This window comes from Miniopterus natalensis, chromosome 18, assembly GCF_054644295.1.
Source record: "Miniopterus natalensis isolate mMinNat1 chromosome 18, mMinNat1.hap1, whole genome shotgun sequence".
NCBI classification, from domain to species: domain Eukaryota; kingdom Metazoa; phylum Chordata; class Mammalia; order Chiroptera; family Miniopteridae; genus Miniopterus; species Miniopterus natalensis.
The window spans coordinates 10,016,823-10,037,342 of NC_142098.1; the positions used below are offsets into that span (position 1 = coordinate 10,016,823).

At 41.5% G+C, this 20,520-nt stretch overlaps 1 protein-coding gene across 2 annotated transcripts; it reads right to left on the reverse strand.

Moving 5' to 3' along the window:
• Positions 1 to 164: 164 nt before the first annotated feature.
• BBS2 (Bardet-Biedl syndrome 2) lies at positions 165 to 19,938 on the reverse strand. 2 transcript variants are annotated; one of them, XM_016221043.2, is made up of 17 exons: positions 19,792 to 19,938; positions 17,057 to 17,284; positions 15,702 to 15,827; positions 15,375 to 15,437; positions 14,474 to 14,551; positions 11,440 to 11,544; positions 11,270 to 11,356; positions 8,456 to 8,591; positions 8,073 to 8,212; positions 6,448 to 6,592; positions 6,186 to 6,357; positions 5,439 to 5,568; positions 3,954 to 4,085; positions 3,330 to 3,467; positions 2,558 to 2,670; positions 1,371 to 1,519; positions 165 to 719 (listed from the first exon to the last, which is right to left on the reverse strand). In XM_016221043.2, exons 1-17 carry the CDS (start codon positions 19,906 to 19,908, stop codon positions 613 to 615), a joined length of 2,166 nt encoding a protein of 721 aa, XP_016076529.2. In that variant the 5' UTR covers positions 19,909 to 19,938; the 3' UTR covers positions 165 to 612. The 2 variants fall into 2 exon arrangements, with proteins under 2 accessions (XP_016076529.2, XP_016076530.2); XM_016221044.2 differs by lacking the exons at positions 8,073 to 8,212; positions 8,456 to 8,591 and having other exon boundaries at positions 19,792 to 19,937.
• Between the last annotated feature and the right edge of the window lie 582 nt (positions 19,939 to 20,520).

The following is a 20,520-nucleotide window of genomic DNA, read 5'->3' on the forward strand; positions in this document are numbered from 1 at the left end:
AGAGAAATATGACAAAGAGAAATAAATGGGCCCTTGGGGATTCTGAGGTCTGTTAGCAGTTAACATTACTCCAACCAGCAGATCACCCTGAACTTTTAATACAAATTTGTTTACACCCAACCTTTCAGTGATTAAAGAGAAGGCACACAAATTTAACATCCACATTTTTTCCTCTACATGATACAAATGGTTTATTATGGTTAATACAATTGGCAGTTCTGACGCAGTGATTTTTAAAATCAGTCAACACAAAGTGCAATGCTTTTAAATTTTAATGTAAAAGTAGATAATCTTTTAAAATTATAAATTCAGTTACAAGGGAAAAGACATGTATATACACCAACTTTACATATAAACAGAAGTACTGGACTTCAAAGCCCCAGTGGTTCAGAAGCATTCACCTTCCTCCATGCAAACCGGGTATTCTTCGGCAACAGCCCCTATTGATCTTAAAAACAGAAAGGGAATACATTTTTTGGATGCAGTGCTGTGTCTCCCATTTGTACGATCACCAAGGCCATTTTCATTCTCAGCACCCTGGGTTCACCCTAGGCAAACCAGCCTAGATTTTAGGGAGAAACACGCTAGGAACTTCATTACCTATTCCCTCTCCTATGAAGAAGCTGTCCCCACCCGCATGATTCTGAACAGCGTGTTGATGTTGTTGCTTCGAATCGCATCCCGACAGGCAGTGATCACCTGGTTCTTTGGTTTTCCAACTATTTGAAAAGAAACACCAAATTAGTACAATCTGAAGGATTATTAAAAGTGAAATTATAAGTCAGAGGCCAGCTTTAAAACAGCATAAAAATAGGGTAGAAGAGTTACAGGTAATACAAATTCAACTAATTTATGTTAGCATTCCCTAAAAAAGATACCTGTGAGGAAATTTATCACAAACCTAAAGACCATTTCAAGCCTAGAAATCAAGTCAGTTTTAAAAGGTCAACGTTCAGATCCACCTACCAAAGATTATTTTTAAAAGGAGGTAAAAAGCACTGACCCAAAACAGCATATTTTAGGTATAAATCTGGCTGGTATATATTTCTGCTTCCTTTGTTTTATTATTTTTTCTAAATTTTAAATTGGACACTTAACTAATTTTCAGTCTCCCTTGTTTTTTTAATAGGTATACTTAAGGCTTTCCTCTTGGGTATATGTTGCTAGGTTTTTCTTTAGAGAATGCAACAAAGTCTAAGAAAAGGAGCTACAAGCTTTCTTTCCCTTTGAAATCTGGACACTAACTAAAGCCAGACAACAGGCTGACAAACTCAAGCAACTGGTGCCAACTTAAGTATTAAAGTATCTTTATAGATATAGGCCCCATATGAATTCTAGAAGCTACTTCCCAGCACTACAGAAAGACTTACCACGCAGACGACCTGCTCTTTGAATTGCTTGGTTTACTGCTTTGAGGTTTCCCAATAGCTCTGTGTGATTGTTACAGCGAATTTTATATCCATTTAGCAAATCTTTATTTAGATCATAGAGCTCCATATAGCGATTCTTCATTGTTTTCCTGTGTACATCAGTAGAAACTGAACATCATTGTCCTCAATACAGAAGGTTAAATGAAAAAACTTGCTGACTTCTTAGACACGTAAAAGAAGATACATTCTTATCCGTACTGTCATTGAAACAGGGTAACTACTAAAGTTCATTTTGAAAACATTGAGAAGTTTCTATCAAATAATCTATTCCTTCCAAATCAATTGAGACCAGTAATCGTCCTCTGTCACTGGTGTATGGTCTATTTGAATTCGATCAAGGGCCCACTGCTGGGAAAAGGGAGCAAGACGGCAGCTTATCACCCAGGTTCCAGATTAACATTCATTACACAAAATGTGCTAGACCTGCCCACATTCGTTTTCACTTTTCATTATAAAATGTAATCACATTTGAAAAAATTCATAGAACAAATGTTTTTTAGCCAGGTCAAGAAAAAGGACATTGCCAGCAACCCAGAAGCTTCCCCGTCTGTTCTTTCTGAACAGTCCCTGCTTCCCCAGGAGAAAATGCTGTCTTACACGATCATCTCTCCCCTGCATTTCTTTCTCTTTTTATCATCTAGGTATGTGTCCCAGGTGAGAGTTTAGTTTTGTCTGCTTCTGAACTACATATAAATGGGAGCATTTTGTACATACACTTTGAGTCTTCTTCCAATCTCCATTATGCTCATACGATCTGTCCATGTTGGTACATGTCACTGAGATACATGCATTCTCACTGCGAGAAGTGTCCACTGTATGGACATATCATAATTTATCTGTTATGCTGTATATGCTAGCTTGGATTGTTTCCACTTTGGGGTTCTTATGAACAATGCCGTTATGAACATCCTTGTACAAATACCCTGGTTTATATACGTTTTTCCAGGTTATAAAGCAGGAGAGTTGCTGGGTCATAGGGTAAGCACATTGTCAGCTCTACTGATAATGCCAAGTTACCTTCCAAAGCCCTTGTGCCAACCACACTCCTCCTAGTAGCACCTGAGAGCTCTATTCCATATTGCTGACGTGTTTCACCCTGCACCTGCCGAGCCACGGCAAATACTCACATGTCCCGCATGAGACGGGCATCCTCAGCTCGGACCAGCAGACTGCGGATCAGGTTAGAATTGTCAGCCATGTCAGCGCTGAGCTTCTGATGCACTGAGTGGTACTCATCCACCTGGAGACCATGAACACTCAGGAATGAGAGAGCTCCCAAACTTCCTGAAAACCAGACAGACTGCAAAGACCGTCTACCATGTACCACGGCCCCCTCCTTCCCCACTTCACTCGGCCCATCTTAGCCGCCACTGTGTCAGCTCCTCCGCGGTGAAGGGATCAGTCTGCTGCCTCCAGCAGTTCAGTGGCATTCCATCTGGATCCTCTCCATGTCTTAGCATGGGAGGCCCAGCAACACACACGTTTTTAGAGATTTGGGGTGGAAACTTTGTTATAATTTAGGGCCAACAAAGTTATTATTTTTCCTTTTTCTTTAGAACCTGTGTTGTTGGAAAGGACTAACCAAAGAGCAAAGTAGGTACAGCAGATAAGACGAAGGGTCAGCAAAGGAAACTGCTGATATGTTTTTTAAAAAGTATTCCTCTAAATTAAACAAAGCAGGGGTCAAGAACTAGCCACTCACACTTATAATGGAAATCCTTTAATTAGTGAACTCTCCAATACTAGTTCAATTTTGATTTTAAGAATTTGCAAAATTCTTCAAAACATGACCATCATAAAACATGCACACAGTCATAGTACCATTACTCTCCTAAGAGATCCTTTCAGACAAAATTAAACCACCATGTTCTCATAAGTGCGTGCACTGGGTGCCCTCACCTTAACTAGCACCTTTCGTAACTCCTCAAAGTAGACAGGGAAATCCGCTTCCACCTGAAGGTCTTCAATAGAAAAAAATGATGCCATTGACTGGATGATGTCACCAGCCAGGTCAATGTCGTCAGTATTCAGAGTGATCTGTCCAGAGGAAAAGAGACAAGTTCAGCATCCTCAGATATTGAAGACAGACTAAGCTGAAACAGTACCTGAATTTCTCCATATTCAGCACACTTATTGAGCACAAATTTATATGTGGTGATGACTAAGAGGTCAGCCCTCAAGGAAATTACAAACCACATTCATTATTTCTAGCAGCAGGCTAAAAGATCACTCTTAGTCTTATAAGGTAAACAACAAAGTCATTCAAACAGTGAAAATGTTTCTGTTTATCTCTATTCCTAACCCTCCCCAAATTAAGACGAGGGAGGGAGGGAGGGAGGGGAGTAGGGGAGGGGGACAGAAAACCCCTGTTCTAGGTTATACCCAGTGTCTAAGATGATTAACACTAACAGACTGAGTTCAAACATGGGGTTTTATGACCTTGAGATTGATGTCACCTCCCTCACTTGGCACTGAATGGTTAACACTACATGAGAAATCTATGTCCAAGACATTAAACATTACCTCTCCACTGAGCTTTATTTTTATATACATCTGGCTACCGTTCCGTAAGGATGTGAAACACACTTGAAAAGGAGCATTCTGAATGTTAGTGTCTTCTGGGAGCAGAAAGTTCTGGTTGAGCCATACAACCACCTTAAAAATTAATAGGATGAAATGAATTTCCATTTTTCAGTCATCGTTAAGAGTTATCCTTCTTTCTCGTTTCATTGCTTGGTAAACAAAGAATTACATATACTTCACCCACCACCACCACCACCACCACCTAATCACACTCCTTTTCCCCACCTCCTGCATGTTCTTAGGTAACATCATTATGTTTGGCTCCACAGACATAATGCATAATTTAATAGCATCTTCAACTGAGACATAATCTTACATGCAATGCAGAAACAATTCAGGTATGATGCTAGTTCTGTTCACATAACAGCACTTCTGTGGCTATGTCCTGGACAGTGTAGTCTGCTTAGAATTATTCCAGCCCATTCTTTACAATTTTTTAAGTGAAATATGCATGCACACAGCACAGACACAGCGACACATCCACACAAAAATGAATTTTAATATTAGTAGTAACAGTACTCTACAGTGGTTTGTAACAGGTTCCACGGAAGAACCACCATGAGGGGTTTTGGAAGGGCCCGCCTATAGTGTTTCTAGTTCCACAGGCCTGACAGGGGCCTGAGAACCTACACCATTGAAAAGCCTCACTAAGAATCCTGAGGTCCAGCTACAGTTAAAGTACATTAGTATCAGATCTTTCAGGTTTACAAGGTGCTGTCACACCAATTATTGTAATCTTCAGGGGTCCTGTGAGGTAAGATATCCTCACTTACAGATAAGCAAACTGAGGCTCAGACTGGTGCCAGGCAATTCCCCAAAATCACTAAGAATTTCATTAGTTAAGGTAGCATTTGAACCCAAAAATGTTCCCAGCTCCAAGTCCCACTGTCCTTCCATTTTGATGCAGGTTCCTCTTGAAACACTAGGTCAGGACAACCATACTGAGACCATAACCATAGAAAAGGGAACTAAAAACTGGTGGCTCAGGGGTTGACATTGACCTATGATCCAGGAGATTGCAATTTGATTCCAGGTCAGGGCACATGCTGGGGTTTCGGGCTCTATCCCCATCGGGGGTGTGCAGGAGACAGCCGATCAATAACTCTCATCATTGATGTGTCTACCTTTCTCCCTCTCCCTTCCTCTCTCTGAAATCAATAAAGACATATTAAAAAAGAAAACAACTGGTGAGAATCCACCTGTAACTAAGGATTGCTCAGGTAAATAAGGTGTGCAGTTTTTCAAAGTGAGGGGGTATTTTAGCAATATTTTTGTTACAGGTTACAAACCAACTCCAAGCCACATCATTCATGTCATATTTATTGCTACCAAATAACTCATTCATGTGATTACTCCCTTCTAAGAAATAACATCTAAAGGATTGTAAAATGCAAAAGTATTGAAAGAAAAAAGCCAGATGCTCACTCTCTGGGCCCGTTCAGCGATGGTGAAATTGACGTAACTGAGCGGCTGGCCGGCAGGGTCCGGGCTGGTCAGCGCATACATGGAGAATCGCGGGAGCTGTCTCGTCAGTTCAAACACGTGAAACTGGGTGCTATGGCCGACCAATGGGACAAAAGAGAACTGTTTCGTATATAATGCATTTCAAAGCACAGGGCCCAGAAAAGAAAGTCACAACTGAGTCATCAAGTTGATATTTAAGAGTTTCACAGAAAAAAACCCCAAAACTTGAGGGTTAAATTACTACATTAATGGGGTTTGGTGTTTGGAGATAACATGAGTCTACATACATGCATACATACACCAAAGGTTTAAAACACCCTAAAAAAAGTGTGATAAGGGTTTTGTCTTCCACAAATTTAGTGGATTTTCTCCACCAGCTGACGTTATATGTAACTCTAATATAAAGATGCATCCCAACCCCTTAGTCTTAGTGGTCAAAACTAGAAGTTGACAAATCATCAATTAAACATACTTTTTACACTTTTGTGTAAAAAATCATCAGACTAAATCAGAAAATAACCATATTAAATTTAAATACCTCCCCCCCTTTTTAAAGATTAGGGAAATAAGGTCCTGGGAAACCTTTGGGTGGACAGAACCACTAAAGGCTTTTGTGGCCCCACAGAATCCCTGGCATATTGGAAAAATCTGCACATCTCGCCCTCCTTTCAGTGCTGTCTACAAATAAACTGACTTGAAGAGGGTCACCTGCTTCTGTAACCCACGAAGGTTTTCAAATGCAAATCCACAGGGACATCCTTGGGAGGTGTAATTGGGATGCGGATGGAGCTGGAAAGGTTGTGAATGCTGGGGTGTACCACGTGGCTTTCACCTAGAAAAATGCCCTCTGCGAAAATCAATACGGCTCTGATGATGGTGTCTGCAGGGAAGAGAGAAAATGGCAGGCAGTTCAAGAACCACTCAGGCTAGCACAGGTGCCTACGAACACCAGCTATAACTAGTTTCTCACCATTTGAAGTGGAAATGCACAATTCTGCATGAGCAGCCTGGGTCTCGTTCCCCAGGTTGACTGAGAGGGCGGTGTGGAGCTTGGTGTTGGCTGGGATTATGCCTCGCTGCCCATCGGCCTCGTTCAGTAGACTGCTCAACTCCACCTGCAAAAAACATCTCACCTGCTTCCAACTCAGTCACCAAACAGTGAATTCATGTCACTTCTAAATACTATGGTTATTCTGCTTCAACAGACACACTCTTTGTCTTACTATATTAATCTGATTTTTTAGAATTCAGGGGACTCTCATTAGCACCCCTTGCTCTACATCTGACCTTTTCCCTTTCTGTGTTTAAAGTCCACTGTACCCCATCATGCCTTTCAAACTTTTTATATTGTTCTTTTAAAATAACAAAATAGCCCAGTTGGTTAGAGCATGTCCCGATATGCCAAGGTTGTGGGTTCAATGCCTGGTCAGGGCACATATAAGGAACAACCAATGAATGCATAAATAAGTGGAGCCCTGGCCGGTGTGGCTCAGTGGTTAGAATGTCGGCCTGTGCACCATTCCCGGTCAAGGGCATGTACCTCGGTTTTGGGTTTGCTCCCTGCCCCCAGTTGGGGCGCCTGGGGATGGCAACCAGTCGATGTGTCTCACATCGATGTCTCCCTCTCTCTCTCTCTCTCTCCCCCTCCCTCCCTCCTACTCTCTCTGAAAAGCAATGAAAAAAATATCCTAAGGTGAGGATTAACAACAACAAAATAGTAAGTGTAACAACAAATCAATGTTTCTCTCTTTCCTTTCATCTCTCTAAAATCAATAAAGAATGAAGACAAAATATCAAAAATAAATAAATAAATAAAAACAAAATTCATTTAGCACAGCAAATTCAAATACAGTCATGCATAACAGGACAAATTAAAATTCTCCCCAGCTCATCCTCCAGCCAGTTTGGTGTGTACACACATACACACACACACACACTGCTTTTCAGAGAGTGGAAGGGGGGTAGAGAGAGAGAAACAGCGATGTGAGAGAGACGCATCGATTGGTTGCTTCCTGCACATGCCCCAACCTGGACCTGGGGACGAGCCTGCAACCGAGGTACATGCCCTTGGCTGGAATCAAACCTGGGACCCTTCAGTCTGCAGGATGATGCTCTACCCACTGAGCCAAACCAGCTAGGGCTGTTAATTTGTTTTTGAAAAGATACAAGATACTCCATACATATTGTTCCTCCTTTTTTTCGCTTACTACCACACACATCCTTCCACACCAGCCCAGATACCTACACTTCATTCTTCTGAGTGGCTTCACAGTCGCCAGCACGTATTTCCTACTCCTGGCCAACATCTATGCCGCTTCCAAGGGTTCACTGCTACAAGTGGTGCTGCAGTAAACGTCTGGGACCACTTGTGCAAAGATCTCTATAGCTCAGCTGCCTAGAAGTGGCATTTCTAGATAAAAGGATACATATCCTATCCATTCTGACCCAGGCCAAAAAGGCTGAAGCCACCTGCGCTTCTGCCAGTGGGTGGGAGGGAGCCTGCACCGTGGCAGACAGACAGACATTCTCATTTTGCTTTTGCACGTGCCACCCTCAACTTTTCAGATTCTGTTTCCCCTCCACATTAGGCCCCACCTTGGCATTTTCCTCATAGTTACGCAGTTCCAGCAACAGATTCTGTTTTTTCTGACTCAGTTCTCGGATCAGGTCCTGCTCTACACTGGTGTCCATAAGGTTCCCTCTCATCTCAGCCGAGCCTGGCAGGTAGCCCCGGACTGAAAAGAAGGAACAGACGCTCACCACATTAAGGAATATCCCAAGTATAGCCAGATCTACTTGTAAGTCATCAATTACCTGGTCTTATAGACCAAAAATCAAAGTTCACATTTCCCCAACTTAGGTGAACTTACTAGGACCAGAGGATAGGAACACAAACACTTTACAGTGGAATTTCCTGGTATTCTGACCCAATAAAACTGAAAATCTGACTCCTCAAGGGGTTTCCCATCCCAATTTACTTTCCCCGTCCACTGAGCAGCAGATTAACTGTACGTGGCCATCCATCCGATAATCTCCCTCTACCACACCAGCGATTGCAGAAGAAAAATTGTCTTTAAAGATGACCTCCCCAGTTCGGTCACTTCGAGCATCTACCTAAAAATAAAATAAGACATTGAAAAAGCACTTATGTTACTATTTTTTAAAAACCCCAAAATTTAAAGGTCATTGAGTTTAGCAGTTTCCAAGAGTACTCCATGGAGCCCTGTAGCTTCTGAGGAGGCACCTGTGACCTCTACAGCCCGAGGGGACCATAAGAGGCCTTAACCATCTGCATTTTCTTCTTTATAAATAAATTATTTTACATACTGGCTTTTACATAATATTGCTTTTGGATAAATGAGTTAGCTGAGAGGCAGTACATATAGTACATAGTGAAAAAGTCCAAACTGCCCAGGTTCTGGTTCCAGCTTTGCCCTTACTATCTCTGGGAACTTGGGCAAGTTTCTTAACCATCCTGGGCTTGGTCTCCTCATCTAGAATTGATGACAAGAACATGAGGACAGTAACTGCATCTATACTTCACAGGGTTGGGATGAGGCCTAAAGGACTAAACACGTGTAAAGCACCTAGAACAGGGCCTGGCACATAGAGGTATACAAGAAATGTTAGCTCTATATAAAAAAACTTATCTTTAATATATATAAATGTATAAAATATAGTTATATCTAGAGTTTGAAAATGCCAAACTAGCCAACCTTCCCCCATAGATAGAAGCTTTTATAATACCCTGTTTAGGAGTCCTTCTGCCCCATAATAACTACTGAGATACCTAGAGTCGTCCTAGCCGCCTCTTCCTAAGAGAGGCAAGTACATATGTGACTCTTCAGAAACAGATGCATCTCAAAAACAATGAAGAATGATCACTTAAAGAGATGATTGTGTTCTCAGCAAGAACACATGTATTATCAGCAAAAGGCTAGTATAGAAAATCTGGTAGAGCAATCATCTCAATGACCGATGCTACGCAATGCTTTTGTCTTTTCAGAAACATCCTGTGGTCAGAACTTTGCAATGAGAAAATAAAGTAATTTAGATCATGGCCTACTACTAGCTCCTACCCCTTGTCCGGAGAATACCGCACTCACATATCCACACTATTAGTAACAGCATCATGTAAGCCTGAAAATTATGGATGCTGAAGCCTGTGAGGTAATGAATGGCCTGTATTTTAGCAAAGCTCTTAACACACCAACATAACCCATTAACTCAGACTGAACTGAACTTGCTTCTTTCCAACCTCTGAAAAGCCTTCAGCACTGCACTTCCACAGTATTTAGCAAACAAGGGTCATTAATTTGGACTACAAATTAATATTTCTGTGGGTCTTCTGCTCGTTTGCTTAATTTGGCATGAAGGTTTTGCCCTGGAGGAGAGGACAGCCCTCTAACTCAACAAATGACCTACTGACAAAGTTAACTGGGCAGATACATTCATTTAGTCTTTTTGCATCTATATTCACATGTTCTATCTGTATATTTCCCTTTTCTGTGCTATTTCTGGTAAGTGTAGATATCAGTTTTTCTACTTATATAATGAACTGCAATTTTCTTATTTTTTTAATGCGCTGAAACAGATGATATAATAGAAATTCTTAAAATGTTTAAAGTGTTTAACTATAAGAATACCTAGGCCCGGAGTCCTATTTGGAGGAAACTTTTGATAACTTCTCAAGTCTAGTAATTCCTAATTTTTTAATCAATTGTAACTTATATTCTCCCAGAATATGGTCCATTTTATGGATTTTCAAGTTTATTTCTTTCTTTATTTTTAATTGAGTTTATTGGGGTGACACTGGCCAATAAAATTATATAGGTTTCAGGTGTATACTTCTCCAGCACATCATCCGTATGTTGTACTGTGTGCTCACCACCCAAGCCAAGCCTCCTCGGGTCCCGTCTCTCCCGCTCCCCCTCCCCTGCCTCCCCCACTCTCGTCCCCTCTGGTGGTCACCACACTGTTGTCTGTGTCTAAGAGTTTTGAGGTTTTCTTGCTTCATCCCTTCACCTTTGGATTTTCAAATTTCTTAATATGAAACTACACAGTCTTCCCTTATAATTTTTAACACCCATACCAAAGACAAAACCAAGAGGAAAAGCATGAACCAACATAACAGCAAAGGAAGGTTTATAAGGTCCTGGCCGGAAGGAAAGAAAAACCACAGAAGAAAAGCCAGGAATGAGCTGGTCTCCAGGCAATGGGCCGCTGACAGACAAGAGAGTCAGGGCCGACGGCGCCCATGGAGCCCTGGCAGCACACGGGCAGCTTCCCACAAACAATCCTGACTTGCCAAATGCAGAAAAGACTGAGTTAAAGTGAAAAAAGGAAAGAAAGCAAAAAGATTTTATTTTGATGTTACACCTGGGGAAACATCATTCCCATTAATTCTAGGTTTTCAGTCAATTTTAAGATTTATTAGAAAAGAGCGATACACAATTCTTTATTAGCTTATTAAAATTCCTTGTTTCACTGGCCTATGCCTAGAGTCAACCTGACTGCATGGATTCCCATTCCTTCTAGGAAGAGATTTAGAAAGAATCTGCTGGAGGTTATCACCCAAATAGGCCCATAAGGCCAAAAGGACATTTAGTTACTCTGTAGTGCTGACAACTATAGCGGGAAGAAAAAGTGCGGAAAGATTATGAAGTTAAATTTGAAAGTACAGCCAAGGAGTGTGAGTTTGTACCCTCAAGTTATTTCTCTGGATCATACAGCCAATATGTCTCAGACAATTATTACTTTGATTTATATCTGAACTCTGCTATTTAACTTACCTTCCCATTGGACCAGCCAGTTATCAGTTCACACACTCCATCAGAATTAAGGTCAAAAGCATGAATGCTCATGGCATGATTTTTGGACTGAAAAGGAATTTCAATAATTAGTACAGAAGTCTCTCAGTATGTATAAAATTCCTGCATATCAGAGGCTGAATCATACTAACTTTAATTCTCCAGTATCGGGCTGTTTTGTCATAAACTCCAACTGTGCCGTTAGAAAGGGCATAACCAAATCGACTGCCATACATGGGGCAAAGAGAGGTGATTATCTGCAAAAAAATAACACAGGAAAACACTACTACATTTCATGAAGGCTCAATTTAAGGCAAAGCATGGCTTTATAAAACTGCATGCCTTGCTACAAGTGTGTTAAAATTAGACTTAAATGCACTTCTAGTCCATAGGACCCATCTCATCTATTGCACAAGCTGGATAATCACAACTAAATAAACTCACAACGTTTGCTGTTTTAGATTAAGCTTATGTGGCAAGTTTCAGCAAACTGCAAAAAGAAATACAATAAAATTGAGGGAAAAAGGAGGAAATAAGCTACATACACAAGATCTAGAGTATGTACAATAGGTATAATACACAATAGCTCGAAACTGCTTTAATGATTATTCCAATTGCCTTAACTTATACTATCCCACGGTCTAAATTTTTAAAAGACTTACAAAATCCACAACTGAATATCTTTTATGTGTATACTTTTCTTTCTGTGACATTATGTGTGTACTAGAGATAAAAGACATTTTTTAGGAAAAAACATAATCATTCAAAAAGTGGCAACCCAAGCACATGCCTCTGTGTATGTATGTGACAACATACAGAAGGCATATATGTTACAGAGAAATATTTACAGGACTGTTTTGGGATTTAACATCTCAAAAGGATAAATTTTTAGATACTAAACAAAATTACCTTTTAAAGTTAAAACCAAAGCTTAATAACCTCTATGATCCTGCAGACCTACTTTCTCATTCTGACCCTAATAAAAGAGATATTAAGTCAATTGTAAAGCAAAGAATAGTTATGTAATTTCCTCTATGCCTACAGCTTTTCTACAAAACCACCCACATCACTTAACTCTGAATACAAAGAACTGTTAGGATTTCAGAATTATTTAGCTTAAGGCATTCCTCCAGCAGTACTTGGTACTGTTGAACTGCCAAATGAATTACGATTTTGCTGATCTGGGAAAAGACATTTGAGCTAGGGGCAAAATCAAACTGAAAGGACAGGAAAATGGCCCTGAAATGAATAATTTTATAAAGTCTACATTTTCATAAATGTAAGCCCCAGATTCCCTAGGTCCCTTAGTCCTTCCTCAGTTCACAAGTTTCTTTTGTGTACTAGAGGATCAACAGTCACTTCTAGTTCATGTTCTCCTGGCCTCCTCTAGGATTTAGGAAAAAGGTGTATGAAAGAATGCACCCTCCTCACATCTAATATTGATGATAAACAGAAATTCAACAAAACCTGGATGATTCCCACCAAATGGGAAAAAGTTTACTATAAATTTGCATGAAAGGGACATGGCAATGCAGGCACAGCACCTATAGGCCAGTGATTCTCAAGTTGTTTTTTTTTGGGGGGGGGGGGAGTCAGGTGGGGAGGTGGCAAACCCCTTTAAGAACCTAATGAAAGCTAAGGACCTTCTCTCCAGAAAAACATGTTAAGCACATACACAGAAAACAGAAGCCCCTATATAGACACAGCCTTCAGACTGCTGCTCTTGGCACTTCTCTCTCTCCTTCGTTTCTTCTCAGTCCATAACTTTCACTTTACAATCATAGTAACTTCAAGTATATAAAAAGCATAGTAGGACTAAGTAAAGATCCATGGCTCTCACTATAGGATAACAGTCAATTAGTTAAAATCATTGATAACACTTTGTATATCAATATGCAAGTTTTGCTTTTTGGCCCCCTCTGCAGTTAGGGGATTAGAAGCCTGACTTCCTAGATGGTTTTTGGTTGCTTGGTTTAAAGATTTTTTTATTGATTGTTAGAGAGAGAGGAAGGGAGAGGGAGAGAGAGAGACATCAATGTGAGAAACAGTGATCCACTGCCTCCTGCACACCCCCTACTGGGCCTCCAGCCTGCAACCCAAGCATGTGCCCTTACCAGGAATCGAACCAGCAACCTTTCAGTGCACAGGACGATGCCCAACCGAGCCACACTGGCCAGGGCCTAGATTGCTTTCGTAGGTGGCGTGGAGCCAAGGACAAGTGGTCAAATGCGGTTTAGAGGCCAGACTCCCAAACACCACCTGACTACATTTTGCAGAATCCTGCCATTCTGACTTCTCAGACTCCCTTCTGTTGTTGTTTTTCTGTCCATTTACAATGTTCACAAGCCATTGCTCCTTTAGCCTATTCTCTTTCCCTAATTCAGAATATCCTAATTCTTCTGTTTCCATCTTGCTCAGTGCTGGAAAACCAGCAGCATATATCCTAAGAACGTGAAAACTCCAAAGGACAAAGGCAGTCTTAGGCACTGCTTTAAAAAATGAAGTTTAAACTCTTTAAGAAACATATCCAGTTCAATTACATGAAGTAATTCTAATCACGAATAGACTAGCCAAGTTCTCTAACATCTAATTTTTAAGTTTACCTACAGAAATATGCCTAAGAAGTACTTAATTTGAATGAAGAGAAAAAGTATAAAAATATCATGTATGCACGTCACTCAATCCCGTTTAATAGACACAAGGAGGAGGAAGACAAGGCACAAAGGTTCAAATCCTGACCAAGCCACTTAATAGCCATGACCTTGTGTGTGTAATTTAACAAGGAAACTTAATATCCGTTTCATCTGTAAAATGGGAATAGTGTTTCCTTCCTAATAAGGTTGCTGCAGGATTAAATGAGTTAGTTCATGTAAAGCGCTTAGAACAGTGCCTGGCACATATTAGGTGCACAATAAAAAGTTATGATGATGATGATGATGATGATGATGTAGTAACTCAATAAAAGAAATGCCTTTCTGCTCAATAATTCTCCTCTATTTAATCAGTCTTTTCCAAATATATCTTATATAAGATTTTTAAAAGCTTCTTTCTCTGTATTGTACAGCTGTTTAATCCCTCCAGTTTTTACCCTACTACTGTATGGATTGTGGGCAAGTGTCCCAGCACTCTCATTTGATGTTATATTTGATGTGCTGATCTATATTGCCCAAGGTTACCACTTCTTACCTCTGTTTCTGTCATTTCTGCCACAATCTCATCTTCTTTAAAAACTCGGATATCAAAATCCTCAGATCCAACAAGAAGCTTAAAAAAAAATCATGCATATTGAGTTCAGCAAGTGAATACAGAAAAAGTTTCATAAATAAAACAAAAGAATTCCATAATATATGTTTTTACTGCTACCCAAGACTTCCAATCTCCCAGCAAGCCAATACTCAGGAAGGTTCCCTCTAATGAAGGTCAACAAATTCAGTGAGTGAAGAAACAGCGGCTCTAGAGATTCTCTCCTGCCATGTGGGCTGCACATCCTGCCATGTGGGCTGCATATCCCATCAGGGCGCGTTTTTCCAGCACACACCTGAAAGTGCTCCCTGGTTCGGCACCTGTCTGCCTGCAGATAGAAGCCCTGTTTCAAATGCCAGAGGCCAGTATCCATGGACAAGGGAGGGGTAAGTCACTGCCCAACACAGCATTTTGCTGGCTGCTCAAGAAGCTAATTTCTAGAGTGACCACGAGAATCATTTCAAAGGCTAAGAGCCCATCTCCAAAACTTCTAAGTCCCTGAAAAAGTTGGCCAAAATCATAAACTATTTACTGATATGGTTCGAAAGTATCAGAAGCAAGTTATAAGATTTGGATATGACTGTGGTCACATCAACTGTTCCACCCTCCCTCCCCGCCCTGTGTCTTTGAAACACATTGGCCTTGATCTTTGTGTTAGACAAACAAAGTGATTTATTGTTCAAAAGAGAGGAGAAAGACAAATGGGGCCAGTTAGCTCATTATTTAGGCAACAGAGCACCAACGGCCACCATGAGAAGCTAACACTTTTCTCAACACCAAGGTCACTGTCATGGGAAGATTTATTCAGCTGAACACAAAGAGAAGTATCTATTCCCCCACATACCTCTTTTTTCCCATCACTGTCAAAGTCACATAAGGCCAAGGAATGAACATTATCTCCAGTAACCTGAAAATAGAACCCAGTATCATAAACATGCCCTCTTTTTTCATTCAATCTGACTATAATAACTACATGAAAGGGAAGATTATACAAACCACTAACAGGTGTTACTCAAACTTTGCATAACTTTTTTTAATGTTCAGAATTATAAACATGGTTTCATTTTGTTTTCTCTATTCATTACAGTCAATGGAAAAGAACAAAACTTAAATAAAGAACATTAAGAGTGAAAATGTTTAAGAGTACTAAAGAGTGTTTTCATCTTCATACCGTCCAAAAGAGATCATTTCCTTCATGATCAAAGCCCTGCAGAGCACAATTTCCACCAATAATTGCAAGAGGAGAGGAAATGTCTCCCAATGTCCCCAACACAACTGCATTGGCCCCATCTGCCACCTAAGAAGAAAAAAGATATAAAATCTCAGATAAGGACGCATAGGCACCCTGGACTTAACATGAATCCTTCTCTTTATTTGGATACTCAAATTCCTCCGTCATCAACTGTGAGAAGCCACATGGTCTCTTGAGAAGCAGGTCCCCTGAGGACAGTCCCTGTGGCAAACGTGCTGATGCAAGGATGAGCGAAGATCCAGGGTACACTCAGGCCTTAGGCATCACACACTAATCTGCTACAATAAACTGCTACAAAGTCCAAGGCTCTCTAGGATATTCAGCCAAATATTATTCTAGATGCTTCTGTGAAGATATTTTTTAGATGAGATTAACCTTTAAATCCATAGCCTTTGAGAAATGCAGATTACTCTCTATAATGTGGGTGGGTCTCATCCAGTCAGCTGAAGACCTTAATAGAAAAAAGACTGGCCCCTGAGGAAGGAAGAATTCTGCCACCAGACTGCCTTCAGTCTTGAGTTTCAACATCAACTCCCCTGGGCCTCCAGCCTGCTGGCCGACCCTGCAAATTTTGGACTTGCCAGTCTCCACAACCGTGTGAACCAATTCTTTAAAATATATCCCTCCCCACCCCTCTCTCTAAATATACACATCCTTAGTAATTTTGTTTATCTGGAGAACCCTGACTAATACAGTCCTAAACTCAATTCCAGTATTGTACAATAACATAGGAAGCGTATCTATGTGACCAAAGATTTCTTAGAAGGGCAGGAAAAGCACTAACCATTCAAGAAAAAAATTGATCAGCTGGGGTTCATCAAAACTGAAAACTTTTACTCATTAAAAGGCACCTACCTGTTGGAATAAGCCACATACTAGGAGAAAATATTCATTGCATATAAATCTGACAGAGAACTTGTATCCACTATATCCAAAGAACATCTACAAATCAAAAATACACACAAACTACCAACATATAAATAGGTAAAAGACTATAACACTTCACAAATGACATATAAATAGGCAATAAGCACAGGAAAAGGTATTCTACATCCCTGTTCACAAGGGAAATGCAAAATGAAAGCGGTTAGTAACCATGACCAATTAAATGTGAAGTGGATAAAGCAAATGCAAATGGAAAAATCACCATGTTGTTTAACTACAGTACAACAACCACATAATACAGCCAAAATAAATGTCTGATCTCATTCAAGCATAACAAAAATGAACATTAATGGGTAATGGGAATTTTACTGTTATAAAGATATACTTGCCTCTCTGTAGAAAAAATCTGAATTATTGTAGACATCATAAGCCAAAAGATTAGTCTGTGTCCCCACTAAAAGAGCATCATAGCTAAGTTCAGGATTCAATACTCCTGCAGTCAGGCAGCTGACAGCTTGGTTAATGTTGAGAAGAGAAACATCAGACTCCAGGGGGCTCTGGAAGACCCTGGGCACACTGAAATGCTGGCTCCGTGTATGAGGATTGTGAATAAAAACCTAAAACAAAACCAGTTAATTACATTCCCTTAAAATACCAAAAATGTAAAATTAAAATACATTTTTAAAGACTGAGGTTATAAACAGATATCAACATTAACAAGAAGTCAGTTTAATTACCTATGAAACTTACTTAAAACACCCGTAACACAGTTCTGTGCATGGCTGGCTTTCAATGACTGTGAATTGTGGGAATCCGTGGTTCTTGGCCTTGCAAAGAACAGGGTAATGGACAAGGTCTAGTTGCTGCTTATCAGGGCAGCTTACATGCTACCCACCAGCAGGCTGTCAAAGCACTCTGGCAAGCCAGCCTTTTTCAGATCAGCCTATAATAGGAAGCTGCTACCAGCCATAATGATTGCTACACACCAAAACCATCCCAGCAAATAGAATAATAAACACTTCCTTTAGTACCTTTCATCCAAACACCTAATGAGTTCACTTCCTAACCCTTAAAACAGTCTGGTAGCCTGGCCTGGCATGGCTCAGCGGTTGAGCATCGACCTAGGATCCAGGAGATCAGGGTTCGATTCCTGGTCAGGGCACATGCCCGGGTTGCAGGCTGCAGCTGATCAATGACTCTCTCATCATTGATGTTTCTATATCTCTCTCTCCCTCTCCTTTCCTCTCTCTGAAATCAATAAAGAAATGTTAAAAACAAAAACAAAAAAACAGTCTGGTAGTTAGCAAATCTGTTTTACAAACTTAAATTGAGTCATAAAAATCAAGCTTCTTGAAAGCTTTCATTCTATACTAGTAAGATAGAATTAAATAATCAGCCCAAAGTTTATTTATTTAGCAGTTTCAACGATCATAAATATAACTGTCAGAGTGTCTGCACAAATCATTCAATTGCCTTGGGCTTCATCTGTAAAAAGGTTTGGACTAGAATGTGCATTCTCAAGGGGGTGATATCACTCCCAAGAGGGGTGACTGGGGTTGGGATGGGGGAGATCTTAGATATAAAAATACATTTGCCCTTTAATTGTCTGGCTCCCGCTCTCAAATGTAAGCTCTAAGGGGATGAGACTTGACTGTCACAGTCACCCTTGCACCTGCAGAGCTAAGAAGAGTGCCTAGCACATAGTAAGACCTCAATAGATTAGCGGCTGAGCTACTATCAATGGGCCCTTTCCAGCCCATTTATTTAACTGCTATGCACCTACAACAGAACCAATATGAACTTCTGGCATTTGTCAGCGCTTCTTAACAATAACAACTAACATCATTATGTGCCAGAGCTTGTGCTAAGCGCTTTTCTCCATTAAACTACTTAATGAAAATGATTATTTTTTAATCGTGTATCTCAAGGCATGAAATAACATACAACATAGGTGGAAGTGTTTTGAAAACTATAAATCATTATATAAATGTTTTAATCATTATTAAATCTGGACTGTGTCAGAGAACATGGGACTCTAATCTCATTTCCATGACTTTCTGGTTGAGTGACCTCAGGTATTACTTTGAGCCTCTCAAAACCGCTAGTCAGTCAAGTGGGAGTAGTAAAAAATAACAGCTAACAATTAGTGAACATTTCTTATATGCCAACTGATTCATATTAACTTATTTAGTCTTCATAACAACCCTATGTGGTAGATACTATTATTAAGTACTTGGCCCAAGGTCATGAAATTAGTAGGTACCAGAGCCAGGATCCAATACACCTGCGCTATGCCTCTGCCCTTGGCATTGTTGCAAGAATGCCGAGATAGGTGATATAATAATAACCTTTTGTAACTGTCAGAAGCTATTGCCCTTGGTGTCACTGTATTCCATGTATCTGAGGCAAGCCTCCATCAATACACAGTGCCTTGATTTGCCTTGTCTGTTGTCCTTCTGGACAATAAGCTTTCAGAAAGTAGGGACTCCAGCTTCATCTTTAAATCCTCAACATCTAACAGAGAGGAGGTGTTCAGTAAAAGTCTGGTGACTGTTGAATGATCACGTCTTTTTCATCCCTGTGACTCCCACACCTTGCACAGCACCTGGCACACAGTAAACACGTAGTAGGTACTTCGTGAATAAGTTACAGGAAAAGATGTGAATGTACATGGATACAGATCACAAGTGCAATCTGAATCATTTCGTTTGTATTCTTTCTTTTTCATCAAGTTGTTTGGCTCGAGGCAGTCTGAGATAGTGTGAGGCGTTCAGAGTGACTCCTGGGCCCGAATCTGAGGTCTGCTACCGCCGCTAACCCTGGCCAGCCCCTGGCCCCTCCTGCGGGCTGCTCTTTCCTAAGCTCCCTCAGTGCACAGGGACTTCAACTCTGTCCGAGTCTAAGTGCTTGAAGGCAAAGTTAACTGCTCCGAAAAGCCACTCGTGCGAAACCCCATTGTTCATTATTCTGCGCGGGATTTAGAACTACAGGATGGCTACGACCGGTTGCCGGGCAACCCCGGCTGGGGGCGGAGCCGAGGAACGAGGGGCGGGGCCGAGGGGCGCGGCCCCCGGGGAGCCCCGGACTCCAGGAGCCCGGGCCCAGGGCAGGCGGGAACGGTTACCTTGCCCGCTTGGGTGGCGGCCGCCAGGCACGGGTGCGTCCCGTCGTAGCGCCCCACGGCCACCATGCGGGGGATGATTTTGTGGCGCAGTTTCAGGGTGAACACGGGCAGGAGCATGATGGCGGCGGCTGTGGGGAGGGCGGCTGGTGGCCCGAGGCCGCGGCGGCGGAGCCGGTCTCCCCCGCTGCTGTGAGGGGCGCAGGGGTCAGACCCACTCGGCTCCAGCTGCCTCAGGCCGGGCGCGGAACAGCGGGGTTCCGTGCAGCCCCCACGTCCCGGCCGCCAGCTGCTTCTACGGTTGCGCAGACCCGCCCAGCTTCTTGTGCGGCTGCGCAGGCTCCGCCCAGTTCCTGCGGCTGCGCAGTCGAGCCTCTTCCCGGGCAGAACCTGAAATTGGTTTTATGCGACCGAGGCACGTGTTTTGCTGCTGCAACTTATGCTCCTTAATTTCGCTGCTAACGAGTCTGCGGGGGCCGTGCCCGAACCAGCGCACCCCCGGGGCTTCTCCTTCTAGCACTAAACTTTCCGTTTTGTACAACTTTTGTTTGTTCAGTGGGATGCTGCGGGATTCACGAATAGCTCAATAAAGCCAATTAGATCTTCAAATTTACTTCATTGAACTTCTTCAGAGATAAAGGAGGGAAGAGGGAGTGAGGGTTAAAGGATGTGCGGTTCTAAGTAGATGGTAGGGAAGAGACCTCACTGAGAAAGTGAGGTCTCCAAGGAAGT

Coding starts and splice junctions, on each gene's coding strand:
- BBS2 (XM_016221043.2), bottom strand. CDS start 19,908: ATGCTCCTGCCCGTGTTCACCCTGAAACTGCGCCACAAAATCATCCCC. Junction 17,285..19,791: donor CCGCCACCCAAGCGGGCAAG/GTAACCGTTCCC, acceptor GTTTTGTTTTAG/GTTTTTATTCACAATCCTCA. Junction 11,357..11,439: donor CCCGATACTGGAGAATTAAA/GTTAGTATGATT, acceptor ATTCCTTTTCAG/TCCAAAAATCATGCCATGAG.